Source organism: Haliotis rufescens, unplaced genomic scaffold, assembly GCF_023055435.1.
Source record: "Haliotis rufescens isolate VD_foot unplaced genomic scaffold, xgHalRufe1.0.p SCAF_2, whole genome shotgun sequence".
Taxonomy (NCBI): Eukaryota; Metazoa; Mollusca; class Gastropoda; order Lepetellida; family Haliotidae; genus Haliotis; species Haliotis rufescens.
In genome coordinates, this window is record NW_025963890.1 from 10,141,559 (window position 1) to 10,160,225 (window position 18,667).

The following is an 18,667-nucleotide window of genomic DNA, read 5'->3' on the forward strand; positions in this document are numbered from 1 at the left end:
TCGACCTCCTGACTGGCCCCATGTTCGACCTCCTGACTGGCCCCATGTTCAACCTCCTGACTGGCCCCAAGTTCAACCTCCTGACTGGCCCAATGTTCAATCTCCTGACTGGCCCCATGTTCATCTTCCTGACTGGCCCCATGTTCGACCTCCTGACTGGCCCCATGTTCAACCTCCTGACTGGCCACATGTTCAACCTCCTGACTGGCCCCATGTTCGACCTCCTGACTGGCCCCATGTTCAACCTCCTGACTGGCCACATGTTCAACCTCCTGACTGGCCACATGTTCAACCTCCTGACTGGCCCCATGTTCAACCTTCTGACTGGCCCCATGTTCAACCTCCTGACTGGCCCCATGTTCAACCTCCTGACTGACCCCATGTTCAACCTCCTGACTGGCCCCATGTTCAACCTCCTGACTTGCCCCATGTTCAATCTCCTGACTGGCCTGTTCAACCTCCTGACTGACCCCATGTTCAACCTCCTGACTGGCTTGTTCAACCTCCTGACTGGCTTGTTCAACCTCCTGACTGGCCCCATGTTCAACCTCCTGACTGGCCCCATGTTCAACCTCCTGACTGGCCCCATGTTCAACCTTCTGACTGGCCCCATGTTCAACCTCCTGACTGGCCCCATGTTCAACCTCCTGACTGGCCCCATGTTCAATCTCCTGACTGGCCTGTTCAACCTCCTGACTGACCCCATGTTCAACCTCCTGACTGGCTTGTTCAACCTCCTGACTGGCCCCATGTTCAACCTCCTGACTGGCCCCATGTTCAACCTCCTAACTGGCCCCATGTTCAATCTCCTGACTGGCCACATGTTCAACCTCCTGACTGGCCCCATGTTCAACCTCCTGACTGGCCCCATGTTTAACCTCCTGACTGGCTTGTTCAACCTCCTGACTGGCCCCATGTTTAACCTCCTGACTGGCCTGTTCAACCTCCTGACTGGCCCTATGTTCAACCTCCTGACTGGCCCCATGTTCAACCTCCTGACTGGCCCCATGTTCAACCTCCTGACTGGCCCCATGTTTAACCTCCTGACTGGCCTGTTCAACCTCCTGACTGACCATGTTCCCTCTCCACGGAGGCAGAGTGAAGATCGACTATAGAACAAGGCAGTGGACAAGATGTGGAGCAGTGACGTTGTCAACTATGGAGTCAGTAAGGAGATTGACCACGGATCCGGAACACTTGACGGAACATTAAACCAGTGAGATCATGTACTATGCAGTTTCAGGCTTTATTCAATTCAGAGTTAGTCTTGCAAGGACTTGATAACAAATACACGCCCGTCAATCACAATCACAATGAACAGCCTGAATGGATTCCATCTTCTCACTCCGCCCAGTACTCCTGTGGCATGTGATAGATATACATTTCCAGGACACTAAATGTACTCCAACATAGTCGATATGTAAATGTTTATATGTGTTAAATACTATCGTGTTGGGTGACGACAGGGAACATTACCTAAACGCGAGACAAACGTATTCGTCTGAAGTCACTGTTGCAAGCAGCTGGAGAAGCGCAAGAACATGCGTCCAAAGTACGTACCGACTATTAATGTTTTGGGGGAGTTTTGTTGGGATGGAGGTAGGGCTTGGGTTTGGTGTGTGTGTGTGTTTTGTAGGGGTGGAGGTAGGGGTGAGGTTTGGTGTGTGTGTGTGTTTTGTTGGGCAGGAGGTAGGGGACAGGTTTGGTGTGTGTGTTTTTTTGTGGGGGTGGAGGTAGGGGTGGGGTTTGGGGTGTGTGTGTTTTGTGGGGGTGGAGGCAGGGGTGAGGTTTGGTGTGTGTTTTGTGCGGGTGAGGTTTGGTGTGTGTTTTGTGGGGGTGGAGGCAGGGGTGAGGTTTGGTGTGTGTTTTGTGGGGGTGAAGTTTGGTGTGTGTTTTGTGGGGGTAGAGGTAGGGGTGAGGTTTGGTGTGTGTGTTTTTTTGTGGGGGTTGAGGCAGGGGTGGAGTTTGGGGTGTGTGTGTTTTGTGGGGGTGGAGGCAGGGGTGAGGTTTGGTGTGTGTTTTGTGGGGGTGGAGGTAGGGGTGAGGTTTGGTGTGTGTTTTGTGGGGGTGGAGGTAGGGGTATGGTTTGGGTGTGTGTGTGTTTTGACGGGGTGGAGGTAGGGGTGGGGTTTGGGGTGTGTGTGTTTTGTGGGGGCGGAGGTAGGGGACAGGTTTGGTGTGTGTGTGTTTTGTGGGGGTGGAGGTAGGGGTTGGGTTTGGGGTGTGTGTGTTTTGTGGGGGTTAAGGTAGGGGTGAGGTTTGGTGTGTGTGTGTGTTTTGTGGGGGTTAAGGTAGGGGTGAGGTTTAGTGTGTGTCTGGTTTGTGGGGGCGGAGGTAGGGGTGAGGTTTAGTGTGTATTTTGTGGGGGTGGAGGTGGGAGTATGATTTGGGGTGTGTGTGTAGGTTGCTGAAGACCTATTCTATCCCGGACCTTCAAGGGTCACAGGTTCATTGTGCAGCATGTACGTGAGCACCATATAGGAAATAGTGTATTTTTGTGTCAAAATACTTTCATGAAACATGTTTGGCACCCTGTCTTGATTCTGTGTATTTGTCGCTCTCGTGGTGACATTAAGTGGTTGATAAAAATTCGGTTTTCGTGTGTGATGTTGACAATTTATGCGGTGAGTGAGAGAGTTAGAAACATAATCCCTAGAAACCGGGATTCGAACCCACAACCAAAGGTTTCTGGCGTCCCCAAGGGACGCAACTCTGCACAGCGATTCGCCGCGCCTTAGACGACTGGGCCACCCGTGCCCCCTGACATTTGTATGCACTGAATTTTCATGAAACGTTTTGGACTGTGGAGATATTATTTCAATTCAGATTTGTTATGACTCCCCTAAAGAGCGACAAAAGACAGCAAAGCTTAACTTACATGCATCGTTTGTAATAGCGACAATCTTTACATGAATTTTTCAAAACTCTTATCTAAAAGACCAGATCGGCTTTACTCCAAACCGGGAGATTTTACATTTAGCATAAGATGTAAAAACAACACAAGCCCCAAAATAATACACACTGGACATATTTATTGATTTCAGTAAAGCATTTAATATAATATAAAAAACCAAAGCCTTTATAGACGTATACTAAATTTTATTCACTCATTCCTAACAGACAGAAATATAACAGTAACGTCAAACACCATCCTATCGCACACCTATATATGACACCCCACAAAAAAGTACACTGTCGCCGTCACTTTTTTAACTTCATGATCGACAAATCCAGTAGAAAGTGAAATTCAACATTCGTCGTCAAACTGTGGATTCAAAATTAACATTGGCTTACGATTAAAAAAACCCATCTATGCCAAATTCAACACCCAAACTTCACTTCAACAATAAAAAAAATACATTTTTAAAAAGAAGCAAAATATCTATGGGTAACTTTTGACCAACACCTAAACATGGACACACCACATTCTAACCTATTCAATTTCTGTCAAAACGACATAAACCCAATGAGAGTCATCAACGGCACTAACTGGGTGCTGGCAAACAATACTTCGAAACATATATAAACACCTCATACAAGCCAAATTGGAAAACGCTGCTCCCGTTCTTGACAAACTATCAGTCATAAAGACCAATAAATTAAATTCTATTCAATACAATAACCTAAACATAGCCCTGGGTACAAAAAGGTATTATTACTTTCAGGTTCCACAAATAACAAAAAAAATATCAAATCATAATTAAAGCAACACTTAAAATGATTTAAAAAATCCAAACTAAAAAATCAACCACATCACTAAACTGCATCAAACAAAACTGACCACGCCACACACACGTAAGCACAGATGCATCCCAAAACAATACATCCGTCATAGGTATCCATGTACATGTATCCCGAAGTTTTACCTAAATCAATTACCACTGATTATCATCACGAAACTTACACCCATTCTAACACAGCAGAACTCTTGGCTTCAGTCTGTCCTACATAAGGCCAAAATTTCAAACCAATAGAAGTTTCTAATTATTTCTATACACTTGGTTCATGCATGTCATCGTATCCCACTTGCGTAGATCGATGCTTATGATGTCAATCACTGGATTGTCTGGTCCAGACACGATTAGTTACAGTCCGCCGTCCTATAGTTTGAATATTGCTGAGTGCGGCGTTAAAAACAAACAAACGAACATTATGCTCGATATAACAAATTGAAAAAAAAGCATTTAAAAAACCCTGGCCTTATCTCATTGATAACATTATCCATTTAAATTCTACACTAAACTCCTTCAATAAATCTGTCACAATTTTATGGACACCTAGAAACCCACGTACCAGGCAATGAAAAAGCGGTCCTGGCAACCAAATGTCTCCTTATGGACCCATTTTGACAAAATATCTTCAAGAATACACAGTGGCATCACTTATCTGAATTCAGTTAGAATTCATTGCAACACTACCTTAAACACATTCGTATACACTGTCTCCAATATAAATTACAAAATATTCTTTTTCAGTCTCTACCTATCCACTATAATAAAACATCTTCCACTCTTATTCAGCCATTTCAATCCTTCAGCAGTCTTGTCGGCAATATATAGAGATTACTACACGAGTGTCTATCAGATACCTTCATTTATCATATAACGGGTAGGTTTCTCGGCAGGATAAAGCCAACGGATAAAAACGATATCCGTTGGGGTCATATGCGGATAGAGATACAAATATCAAAGGTCAAGTAGGGACTACTTTCACTGTTTATAAACAAACATGGCGTCGCCCTCGTCATTCGGGGATCGAGTCAGAATTAACCATCGGGAATCTGGATAAACTACAGGGATAATTGCTATCATTATCAAAAGAACAGTCTAATATACTGAAAATCAGTGTCTAGCTGTGACGTAGATAAGGCATTTTATAAGTTTGGGCAACTTTGGAGATATAAATTTCGAAACAAATTTGCGAGGGCACGAGGCCTAGCCAAGCGGGATCAGTAGCCATATCTGTGCTTGTAGACCTCTGCGGCTTGAAACCTTCACCACAAATTAAAAAAGTTGGATTTGGCCGAAATATATGTGAATTGTTACCTTGTTGCGTTTTGTCGCTGTGTGTACATCTGACTACACTTCTTAACGTTATGACAGGACAGACCGACTGTCAACAAGGTCTGACCGTGGCCGTGACGTCTCAGAGACTAGGGTTAGAGTAGCTTCCCTTTGACAAAGGGCAGTTACTCTAGCGAACAGACCGATGGATTGCCGCAAAAGGCAATTAAAAACAATTGTTGTTTTGCGTTTATGTTGCTTCGCCACTGTATAAGAAATAGATTTCAGTTGGAACTATATTGGCTACTGTCACTGTCCGACTGACACGTCACTTACCCTCTGACGTAATAAATATTAATGCGCGCATTGCAGGAAAACTCGCAATGTTTCGGTTATGTTTGTGAGAGAGGGAAAGCGATTTTTAAGCACAGAATTAAAGAATGACATTATATGATAAAGAGGTTATCACGCTTGTGTGTTTGGGGATGGTAAATATCCTGTATTAGGAATAAACACTATGTATTTAGCTCGCCAAGGCTCGCTAAATACAATGTTTATTCCTAATGCAGGATATTTACCATCCCCAAACACACTCGCGTGATAACCTCTATTGATCTTACAACGAGTTGTTTCAAAACGTTTCTAAAGAGCGAAAGCGAGTTAGATACGCTTTGTAACAACGAGTTGTAAGATCAATGGTATCTGACAGGCACGAGTGCAGTAATCTGTTTCTTACACACCCTAAAATCACACCTTTTTAGCATCAAACCGATGCATTTTGTCTATTCTCATGATCGCAGTGGCGCATTAATATATAACACCATTGTCATAAGTGACGTCGTTCCATGTACTGCTTACTACTCATAAATAATGTGACCCTACACAAAAAGGTTTCCGCCATGTCTGTGGATTATCAAGGCGACGATGATAATGCAAACAAGACAAAAACAAAGAACACGCTGGATGCCGAATTAAAAGTTTACACCTCAAAGAAATTACCAAATATGTACAACAATGTTTACTTCCGTATGACATCACTACCGGTGACCGACTTTTGCAAAATGGCGTGTACACTGACAACAGTACGCGGGATTTCCAGAGGAGGATTTTCGTTGATTGAGGGATCGTATATACATTAATGTGTCACGTAAGTAATCAGAAACATTCTGACAATCTGCGTACTGTTATTTGTTTACCATTTTTTTCCAATGTAACAAAGAGAATTAGTCAGAAATGCAGATAACTACCGTCGTCGTTGTGCGTGATTTAGCGTCAGTCATGGCGTCACACTTGTACGGTTTCTATTGAATTTACCACATCATTGTAATGTTTATATTTGGAATTCCATTATTAGTGCAACGATACTCTTCCCATTAATATTCTCAAACGCGTGATCGAGTCAATGCATGCAACAATTAGACGAAAGTACCCCTAAACATGCAACGCAGTGTAAAATCTGAATATTTTGCTTTGTTTACATTTCAGCAAGTACAGTTTTCCGAACACAGTGTTAGTTTCCACACCTAATTTATTTCGCATGATTTCATCTAGATAATGATTTCATTGGTGACAAATTTGTCATTTGTTTCTGAAATGTATGAGGAATTCAGGGATGCATGTATAGCAGCTGAGTTTGAAATATACCTGATCGAATAGGCGTCTCATAACCGGCATTTTGTAAACACAATCCAATATGGCGGGACGTACACTTCGGCGTTCGTGAATGCGTATTTTCCAAAACATTCTAAACGATTCTAGGCTTATCAGCGACGTTTCAGTATTATCATTAGTGATTTGATACCCGTGATCACTAATATGCTATTTTTCTACTTTAATTATTTGAGTAAATATCCAATATTTAGATTTCTAAACACAAAGTAAATAACGCCCTGAATTGTGATTTGGCTAGATTTACAATGTACCTAATTTTCAGAAGTCACTTTCACTAATTTTACTTTGCCTAAAATGACAGCTAATGATGAACAGAAGAGTGAATTCAAAACTGCGAAGTGTATTAGTTTGCGTGATGTATTTTGAATTTTATTTGACTTCGAAGTGAGGGTTGAAGAGGAGGGACATTATTGTGTCGCTGTGGCATCCAGGGGATTTACACTCTAAAAAATGATAGGGTTGACATACCAGCAGCTAATGTAACTGATAATAATAACAAACAAACTTGCAGACCTGGACGAGTTTGTTTATTATTATTATTATTATTACTATTATCAATTATTACACGGTCCTGTGGTTCAACAAGGCGTAGGTGAACATTCGACTGAATCACGAGCAACTTATCAATGACTTACACTCAGGAAAGTAGTCCGTCATCATCTTACCTCAGGTCATCACCATGGAGTAGCCAATCACGGGCCTGGAATTCGATCTCACACATATGTTTGATACCAGTTATCTCAAATGGGTTTCTCACCCACAGGTGTGTAAGAAAAAAACATTCATTAAAAGCAGTAACCTGCTACCCAGAGTTTAGAAGCATCCCAAACAAAACAATCTTCCATAATCGACCTACAGGTAACACAATTTTTTTTGCAATTTGGATAGGGTTCGAAATTCTTCTTGTCTTCTACGACGTCCGCGCGCTAAATTACCGTTCATCCAAACTCACTAAATTATTCAACTTTCTTATCCAGCCACACCGCCAAGGCAAAGGTCGCTTCAACCCAAGCTCTCACCACCACAACACTCATTGCCATTATCATCGGCTTAACCCCTCCGGTCCAGGCCTTACCCTTTCCTGTCCAGGCCACAGGGCCACGGATAATACTATACTGACTGTACTGATTACATGAAAACATTTTTTTAATGTAATCAGTACAGTCAGTATAGTATGGCTATCCGTGGCCCTGTGGTCCAGGCCAAAGTTTCTTTTAACCATAGGACGTAGGTTTTAATCCCCTTTACTTTGTAGGCCCTTTCTAGTCTTAAATATCAGCTCAACCGATACATCTTATATCTCCATATGCTATACGTTAACAACCAATCATTGCAACTTATACCTGTGACACCCTCTATGTATTTAGATAGGGCCAGCTGTATTAGAGATACCGCATTAGACCTGACTGGTGCTGCTATAGTGTGTATATTCGCCTGTAGGATGTACTCACACACGCACGCACAAGTCGGTATATAAGTATATAAATAATACCCTGGAACTCGACATTGAAATCAATTTCACGTAAGCAATTAGTAGATATAGCTACTGTGTTAAAACGTTAGGTAGTCTATTGTAGATTAGATACCTCTTATTTTATTTTATTTTAATCTGGAACCGAGCGCTTTATTCAGAGTAAGGTAAAGTTGGCCATCCCTTCATACTGCAGAATGTTCGCTTTCTTGGTGAATTGCTACACACCAAAATCCTTTTTACTTTCTTAATATGATTCTATTTACATAATATTTGCACATGTATTTATGATATTTGATGATAGCTTGCTTTCGTGGAGAGTGTCAAGGCATCCAATTTTCTATGTCCGCGGTCAAGGCTCGCATTGTGCTTTACCATAACGTAGGTGCGAGCATGTTTTCGTGCATGCATATCTGAATGTGTGGTGTAAAATACGCACCATAATACAATTAATTTTGAGTTCTTTGCGCACAAATACGCAATATAACAATTCAGTAACCTAAAGTATGACAACACTGTGCTTAATTACCCAATGTAGCTTTTTCAGCTTGCGTACACGTTAACATGTATTTCTTCACACACATTTTCTTAACGACAATTTACAATACATCCGTGTCAGTGTAGCAGTAAGGAAAAGACTTTAAATTCACGACTGTCCATTTTCCTGCATTCTTCCTGTTACAAAGACAGCGGGCGGGTCTTTTGTTTTAGTCACATCGAACTCCCTGAAACATCTGGCTCGTTCATTCAGGAGCCCGTCAGTCACCACCTGCGTCAGATGAATCACACCCCACAATAGCAAAACAAATAGTAGCACATCACTTTCATGTTATTCCGACTACAAGTCCCGAACATGGGACAACAGCGTGGCGGTTTGAAAAGACAGTCGTAGTGTACGGTGTGGGTATGTCATCTTAAACTTGGGACTCACTTTCCCCCTCGCCCGTGTTGATGTCAAGTTATATATGAGCGTTGGCTCCGAAACAACAGGTAAATATCGTTATTGAAAAGTTGTGAAGCATTAATCTGTTATTTCCTACGCTCAATATCGAATCTGTATTTCACTTTTAAATCTCAATAATAATAATAATATTAATAATAATATAAATAAATAAATAAAAATAATAATTATCATCATCATCATAATAATAATAATAATAATGATAATAATAATAATCATTATCATCATCATCTTCCTTTAATCGCTTATATTTACCAGTTATAATGGGTGGGTTTGATTAACGTGGAGGTTCTTCATGGTAGAATTGTATTGTGCATTTTTGCACACATTTATGGTTTCCATTATGTTGTCGGGTATTCAAGGAAAATAGTCGTAGTTCCGTTTGGACTTTAATTGAATAATAACCTGCCACAAAGCTATCCGACCGCCCCTCATACACGAGAGACATGTAATCCGGAATAGTGTGTTGAGAGTAGGATATTCTTTATACACCCAACAGTCTTTTTGTCTGAGGGAATCCAGAAAAATGTGGTTTCCTGATTCCAAGTGGAGACATCAGCTGAGCTGACCAGTTGTTTGAATGACGTCACATCACATAGTTTGTGACGTCATAAACAATGGATGAATTCATCTTCAATTATTTGCAAAAATGAGTATATCATGAATATTTAACGAGCATGTGTGTCATACTGATTTTACGAAAGGAGTGTCAGAATTGTTGTATTTCCCGAGCGAGAGCGAGGATAATACGTGAATTCTAACATGAGTTTCGTAAAATCAGTATGGCACACATGTTATTATAATACTTTCTTTATAACACATTATTTCTTAATCCTTTTGGGCCCTCCTTTTAAGAAAAATGCCCTGATTACGACCACCGTCTTTAAAAAAAAAAAAAATAGTCGAATGACGTAAAGTCTAACGTCTTTTCTAGTGTGATGAAATTGCGAAATAGGTCAAACTGACTGTTTGATTCGGATTGTTTAAAAGGTGTGATTTTGTATATTGTATATAGCTCGTGTTGCATCGCATTACCAGTAAAATCGACAACACCATAAACTGTCTTGTATTGATACAGCTGTCACAGGTGTGCTTGTCAAACATAACTCTCCCGATATCGGAAGAAAAGTAAAATTTGACAGCACATTAGGGTGACATTCATATAACAATGCAGCAAAACGTGGGATTTGACACGAGTCGCCTTTACCTTGTCAAAATAACTGATTGAAGCCAGATTGCATGGGAGTTTATGTTGAATAAGTGTTCCCACAAAACCGTCGCACTGAAACGTGGACCCGGTGTCTATTTCAGTGTTATTTTTAATAAAAGGTTCGAACCTGTTACGGATTATCAATGACTCGGAAACTTTTGTCTTCTCTTCAAAACCTAGATTCCCCAAATAACGGTCCATTTTCAGTTTTGTTTGGTTGTTGTTTAACGCCGTACTCAGCAATATTCCAGCTATATGACGGCGGTCTGTAAATAATCGAGTCTGGACCAGACAGTGGGGATACGATGACATGCATCAACCAATTCAGCGAGCCTGACCACCCGATCCCATCAGTCGCCTCTTACGACACGCATAGTCGCCTTTTACGGCAAGCATGGGTTGCTGAAGACCTATTCTACCCCGGATCTTCACCATTTTCAGTATTATAGCCAATTTTCGTTTGCTTCAAACGCATGAGCACCGGCTTTCATCTACGTAGATGATACTTACATTTAGAGTGTGGCTTGTGTCATTCTCCAGGAACTTCGACACATTGAACTGAAGATTTACTTCATGCACTGCTTAGACAGTACCTCGATAAAGACATGTCAAGGTATAAAGTCAGTATAAATGGTAAATAATCCTGAGGTTATACCGTGTATATAACTGACCCGGAACTAGTGTCCATTGCTCGATAAAATATTGTTATCTGAGTCGATAATTTGATAATAGATGATACTTTCTTCTACGTAGGTTATTATATTATTCACGTAGATGAAAGTATCTTCTATGAAACCTGAGCAGTATTATCATCTAAAGCATGCTCTACGTAGATGTAAGTATCCTCTACGTAGATGTAAGTATCCTCTACGTAGATGTAAGTATCCTCTACGTAGATGAAAGCATCCTCTACGTAGATGTAAGTATCCTCTACGTAGATGAAAGCATCCTCTACGTAGATGAAAGCATCCTCTACGTAGATGTAAGTATCCTCTACGTTGATGAAAGCATCCTCTACGTAGATGAAAGCATCCTCTACGTAGATGTAAGTATCCTCTACGTAGATGTAAGTATCCTCTACGTAGATGTAAGTATTCTCTACGTCCATTGGGAGAGGGTTATTATGCCAAAATGTATATGTGACGGGATATTTAAAATTAAATTGTTGTTGAACCCCCTATACGACCTTTTAATGGAAATATCATAGTAATATGATCAGATATACTTCCGCTCCAGTCTTACCTACGTAGACCAGACCACACTAGATGCATGAGACCAATTATGGTGACGGGCCAATTGCAATCTATGGAAATATGAACATGCCGTCGAAGCATATGCCACAACAGAAGAGGATCCTATTGCATGTCTTTCAGAGTGGGATAGGTCAGAGCGTGATGTTGTTATTGATAGAAAGCACAAACTGCAACAGAGGAAACAGAATTGGAATAAACCCATTGTGTCCCAACCAGCTGTTATCCAAAGTCTGACTGCCCTAAGGAAAAGTTTTGTCGTGACATAACCATTACACGTAAGCATCATTACATTAATTGTTTGATCAAAGAACTTGGTGTAAGTGACATATCCAATAATGCCATATGCAAGGGTCAATATGTTGACCGAGGAACCATGGATCAGTACTTTCAACTTTTGACTTGACTCTAAAACCTGGAGACGTTGTCCATTCCTCTCTTGTACTAGATTCCAGCTCCATAAAATTCCGCACAAAGAGATATATTGCTGGGTTCAACAAACGTACCATCAAATGCCTGCCTAAAAGATTAACCGTAACACTTAATACAATCAATGAAGGGATTTCTTAATATTCACAGAAAGTATTTGCGACAGGTGCAATTAATGCTATGTGGATTTTCAAAAACTCAAAGGATATGCTTGACATTTTGCAATCTCAGAAAAGAACCAAGTTCATTTCTGTCAAATAATTGATTTTTCAACTTTGTATACCAACATCCCACATGACAAGCTTAAGGGAAAACGTCACTCTTTGATCCACGGTACCATAGATACAGTTACAAGACGTTAAAAGATGGTACTTGTTGTTACCCTGTCTGGCGCTCGGCATTGAGGGGCTAAAACAAGGATTGGTCGGCTCGGAGTCAGTATACTGTGTCTGAGCGGGGAATTCAAACTGCGGCACGGTACCTCAGTGGGTTAGCACTATAAATCGGCATTAATCCAGACTAGTACAAGCAGCCACACACACACGTGCATGCATGTCGCTATATGAGTGCAATACTCTTCCAAGGACTCGACGTTAAAGCCCATTTCACTTCAACTCACCTCAGAGGTTAAGGACAATTTATCAATAATGAAAGCAAATGTGAAGTTTGCTGGGAAAACGATATGTGAAGTGCTAGACTTCCTCATTGATAGCATCTATTTATAATTCGCCTTTTCGCGATAGTGTTTGATAGTGATTCATAGACACATGCTCGTGGTATAATCAGAAGCGTGAAGTCGACTCTGCTGTTGGCAGAGATTTCTAATGAATATGGGGGCACGGGTGGCCCAGTCGTCTAAGGCGCCGCGATTCGAAATGCAGAGTTGCGTCCCTTGGGCACGCCAGAAACCTATGATTGTTGGTTCGAATCCTGGTTCGCCCCGTTTATGTTTGTAGCATCATATTTATAATTCAGAGGTAAGACATTTAGGTAAGAAATGGGAACCCCCAGAGGCCCCTTCTTGCGGATATGTGTCTTTGTACATATGAATCGGAATTTCTGCTCGGTTTGGCAAAGTCAAAACAAGGTAATTTGGCCTTATGGTCTGATGTTGTTCAATGACCATAAATTGACAATTCCCTTCCACTGATTTACCAACCTAGAAATAAAGTAGACCTGTGGGACCGCCTCATGATCATCTGTGTCATATTTGGGCCTATCCTTGGGACTGTGTGACAAGAGGGATGACTTCAACCTTCCAATAGTCAACTTTCCCGTTGTGTCGGGCAGATTCCAGCATCTCCAGACTTTGGTGTTTACTTTTAATACTTTTGAACTATAATCGATCATGCTTTTTCTACCACGATTTCACAGAGCGTCTGTTGCTCAGAAGTTGTTTGATCAAGGTTGCCATATTCGAGTTTCAAGGGACTTTTTGGTGAACGTGAGGGAGACGTTTCCTGGTTTGGCGCATCGGTGACGGAAGTGGTGTCCGATGCGTTTCTCTGTTTTGGCTTGTGCTATATGTTCCCGTGTTTTTTTCGGGTTGGCTATTGACTTGCCTTTGCATGTGTTTGTGACGAGTGCCGCCGGTGGGGCAGGGTGCTCTCGCCTTTTCGCGATAGTGTTTGATAGTGATTCATAGACACATGCTCGTGGTATAATCAGAAGCGTGAAGTCGACTCCGCTGTTGGCAGAGATTTCTAATGAATATGGGGGCACGTGTGGCCCAGTCGTCTAAGGCGCCGCGATTCGAAATGCAGAGTTGCGTCCCTTGGGCACGCCAGAATCCTATGATTGTTGGTTCGAATCCTGGTTCGCCCCGATTATGTTTGTAGGTTTGTCAGCATCATCCCCGTGCTCGTGGGTTTCACCGAAGTGGTAAACGGTTGAGACCGGCATCACTTCGGGCTTTCCTCCCACATTAAGCTGACACGCCGCGATATAACTGGAATACTGTTAAAAGCGGCGTTAAACCCAACTTACTCACTCATATGAAAATGGTTTTATTTTATTTTTGGCGTAATGTATTCAAAGAAATAAAACATGACGCTTGTCGTGTTTTTGTATTTGATGATGTTCCGCGTTAAGCCTTAGCATGCCAGGAACCAAACTTGAGCTTCACACATTGCGTTAAGCGTTAACCACTAAGTTGTCCGACCGCCACCACTTATCGATTACTTATGTCTAATCCATGATTTCGTGACGACTGATCATTGACGTTTTCTTTCCTGTATACACAAACAAATAAATTATAATTTACCTTCCTCACAAGCAACGTTTTTACAGTATTAACAGATGTTAATCAATATGCTGCGGCAGACGTTTAATTATGTTCCTTATTGTACTGAATTTCAACACGCGTGTGTCGAGGACATGCCTATTTAAAAAAAAACACTTTTAAAATGTGCTACCGTATGCTATTTCACCATTTGACGTGGGCGACTCTAAGCCACTATTTGACGTGTGTTGACTCACTAGTTGTTAGACGAATGCCATTTCACTATTTGACGCATGCGACCCCTATCTGACGTGCTCTAACCCCTGATATGACGTGTGCGGACTCCCTGTTTGACATATACTATTTCACTATTTGACGTGTGCGGACTCCCTGTTTGACATATACTATTTCACTATTTGACGCGTGCGGACTCCCTGTTTGACATATACTATTTCACTATTTGACGTGTGCGGACTCCCTGTTTGACATATATTATTTCACTATTTGACGTGTGCGGACTCCCTGTTTGACATATACTATTTCACTATTTGACGTGTGCAGACTCCCTGTTTGACATATACTATTTCACTGTTTGACGTGTGCAGACTCCCTGTTTGACATATACTATTTCACTGTTTGACGTGTGTGGACTCCCTGTTTGACATATACTATTTCACTATTTGACGTGTGCGGACTCCCTGTTTGACATATATTATTTCACTATTTGACGTGTGCGGACTCCCTGTTTGACATATACTATTTCACTATTTGACGTGTGCAGACTCCCTGTTTGACATATACTATTTCACTGTTTGACGTGTGCGGACTCCCTGTTTGACATATACTATTTCACTATTTGACGTGTGCGGACTCCCTGTTTGACATATATTATTTCACTATTTGACGTGTGCAGACTCCCTGTTTGACATATATTATTTCACTATTTGACGTGTGCGGACTCCCTGTTTGACATATATTATTTCACTGTTTGACGTGTGCGGACTCCCTGTTTGACATATACTATTTCACTATTTGACGTGTGCAGACTCCCTGTTTGACATATACTATTTCACTATTTGACGTGTGCAGACTCCCTGTTTGACATATACTATTTCACTGTTTGACGTGTGCGGACTCCCTGTTTGACATATACTATTTCACTATTTGACGTGTGCAGACTCCCTGTTTGACATATACTATTTCACTGTTTGACGTGTGCGGACTCCCTGTTTGACATATACTATTTCACTATTTGACGTGTGCGGACTCCCTGTTTGACATATACTATTTCACTATTTGACGTGTGCGGACTCCCTGTTTGACATATACTATTTCACTGTTTGACGTGTGCGGACTCCCTGTTTGACATATACTATTTCACTATTTGACGTGTGCGGACTTCCTGTTTGACATATATTGTTTCACTGTTTGACGTGTGCGGACTCCCTGTTTGACATATACTATTTCACTATTTGACGTGTGCAGACTCCCTGTTTGACATATACTATTTCACTGTTTTACGTGTGCGGACTCCCTGTTTGACATATACTATTTCACTATTTGACGTGTGCGGACTCCCTGTTTGACATATATTATTTCACTATTTGACGTGTGCGGACTCCCTGTTTGACATATACTATTTCACTATTTGACGTGTGCGGACTCTCTGTTTGACATATACTATTTCAGTATTTGACGTGTGCAATCACTATAGGACGTGCTAACTTCCTGTGTCATGTCTGCTTACTCTGTATGTGTCAAATGACCCAACTCCCGATGAGATCTGTGCTAATTCCCTAATTAACGTGCGTTAATTCCTGACTTTAGCTAACCTGAGGATCGATTCCAACTGTCAATATGGCCGCTACAGTAGCCATATTGAAAACAACAACAATTTATTGTTTTTCCCCGTCACCTCTTTTCTAAATGTAATGTAAGTTGATATATAAGTAGTAAGTAGTTCTGCTCAACGTCAATGTTACGTTTATTACGATATATTTAAATTTGACCATGATTTGACCAGTGCACGTTTACCAGGCTCTTAAATCATATCATGATATATTTCATCACACTGTAATCTATTCAGAAACCGCTAGACCAGTGAATCTGACACTTCAAATGGATGTGTTAACGACAGTCGTACTTAAAAATCTACTTATTTATGGGATTTTCTCATCCAATTTAATGCAAAAAATGTGTTCCGTTTTTTCACGATATTTCATTTTGGACCTTTGTGGTGACGTTGCTCTTACATTCTTATAAAAAACCGTTTTGGCTCTGTACACAAAAAATCTTCTCTAAAATTAGCATGTACGTTTGTTCTATTGATGGCTTACTATTTTATATAGAATTATCTGTGGACAATAGTGTTTGTAACTGACTTAAGTATTCATTCAGAAAACATGTTATTGTGAATGCTGACAGCACGTTTTGTCATGCCGCGGTAACTGTTGACATTTTTTAATTGTTGACTACATATCCAGGTGAGCTACAGTGCCGTGACACTATATTTCTTTTTTATATATATAACAGCTCACTTTGCTAGTTTTTTTAATGTAAACTTGCAAGAATGTAATGTCCTGTATGAATTGAAACACTGTTAAATACATACATATATCTGCACCTTAGAAGATCCATTTCGTCATGATTGCCAAAATAATTGTTCCTTTCAGAATGTTAAGGCTCCTGAGGAATCACCCTTTCCTAGCTTTGGCGACCCTCCTGGGCGGGCTCTGCTGTTACCTCGTCCTGGTCGAAGACGTATTCCTTCTGGAACGCCCTCTCTATAAACTGAACACAACTTTCATTAGCGATATCCACAGTACACCAGTTTTTGAAAGTGGTTATATTGCAAAAACAGGTGGTCTTGTCAATAGATTGAAACAAAGCATTACAAATTATATCCTTCCAGAAACACCTACTGCTCCGGATTGTCTGGAAACCAATATATGCAAAGATCCAGCAAATAAAACAGATATATACTTTTACAAACGCACAGATTTCGATGAACTTGTGGAAAAGCCTTTTGATGTTAACGCCTCAATAAGCCATGCAGTGCCAGTCGTGCCAAGAATAGTCCACTTCTGTCTGTTTTCAAATGGTACTACCTTTTTTCGTTTCCATTACATGATAGCAATCCTTGCCGCGTCTCGTATCGCGAAGCCAGAGAAGATTTACTTCTGGCATGACAACCTCCCGGTTGGTGAATACTGGGAAGAGACGAGACAGAAGGTGAAGAATCTGTACCTGGTCCACAGAGACAGGCCCACCAAGATCAGAGGAAATGACGTCAGAGTCATAGAACACGTCGCTGACATTGTGAGACTCGAAGCACTGTTGGAATATGGAGGGATGTATTTCGACACAGATTCTATAGTCGTCAACCCAATTGACCCTCTCTTAGTCCATGACGTCACAATGGGCCATGCTGTACCACGTGTTTTGGCAAATGGAATAATGTTCTCTAAACCATGGTCAGACTTCCAAAAGGTATGGCACCACGAGTACAAGACATTCAAAGACAAAGAATGGGGCTCCCACTCTGTGATCAAACCGTATCAGCTGTCCCAAAAATACCCAAACTTGATTCACATTGAACCAGCATCACTCTGTAGGCCAAACTGGAGGGAACTAGCGTACCTCTTTGGTAGCAAGAAATGGAACTGGCAGCAAAATAACTTTGTGGTTCATCTGTACATGAGATTTGGTCCAAAGGGGAAACGAGAAAGGAACCGAGAAAATATAAAGATGTGGAACACAACGGCGGGGAGTATTATGAGGTACATATACTATGGGGATGCTGAGTTAATAAACGATGAGGACAAAAAGAGTTGAAACAAACAGATGTCCTGAATTGGTTTGATCCTGACTGATGCTGATGTTGATATAGATGGTGTCAATCTAATATTATCTGTCTGTCTGTCTGTCTGTCTACAGTAAACTACGGTTATAACGAACACGCTTATAACGAACTGACGGATATAACGAACTTACTTTTTTTGTCCCGACTATTTCCTGTAGTTATGTTGTATATTTTCTTATAACGAACTACGGTTATCACGAACTAAATTAGCAGTCCCTTTAAGTTCGTTATAACCGTAGTTTACTGTATATATAAACAGTTATTTGCATCATATGTCGCATATAGTACAATGCTGTATTTATTCCCGTCATTATTATCATACTCCATAAAAGGCATTCACCGCATTGCTAAATATTATGGAAACTCACAGAGACAGTGCTGTGTTAATCTGCACGTCCATAGATGTCACTGGGTATGGCGTGTTGTTGATGATCGCCATTGTTTAGTTGTCGGTCGTTTATTAGTATAATATAACGTATAAAAGAATAACAAACGAACTTTGTTTTGCGTCTCAATGAGATACAATATTGATTTTATTTTTGATTGTTTTGTATATATATTCAGATGGGTGAATGTGCTTTCAAATTGT

At 41.0% G+C, this 18,667-nt stretch overlaps 1 protein-coding gene across 3 annotated transcripts; it reads left to right on the plus strand.

Annotated features, from left to right (window-relative positions):
• Positions 1-1,302: 1,302 nt before the first annotated feature.
• On the plus strand, positions 1,303-18,575 carry LOC124136156. Of its 3 annotated transcripts, none has more exons than XM_046501976.2 (2): positions 1,303-1,552; positions 16,889-18,575. In XM_046501976.2, the coding sequence occupies exons 1-2, from the start codon at positions 1,542-1,544 to the stop codon at positions 18,048-18,050; spliced, it is 1,173 nt and encodes a 390-aa protein (XP_046357932.1). In that variant the 5' UTR covers positions 1,303-1,541; the 3' UTR covers positions 18,051-18,575. The 3 variants fall into 3 exon arrangements, with proteins under 3 accessions (XP_046357932.1, XP_046357934.1, XP_046357933.1); XM_046501978.2 differs by lacking the exon at positions 1,303-1,552 and adding an exon at positions 6,089-6,150; XM_046501977.2 differs by lacking the exon at positions 1,303-1,552 and adding an exon at positions 8,996-9,135.
• The last annotated feature ends 92 nt before the right edge of the window (positions 18,576-18,667 follow it).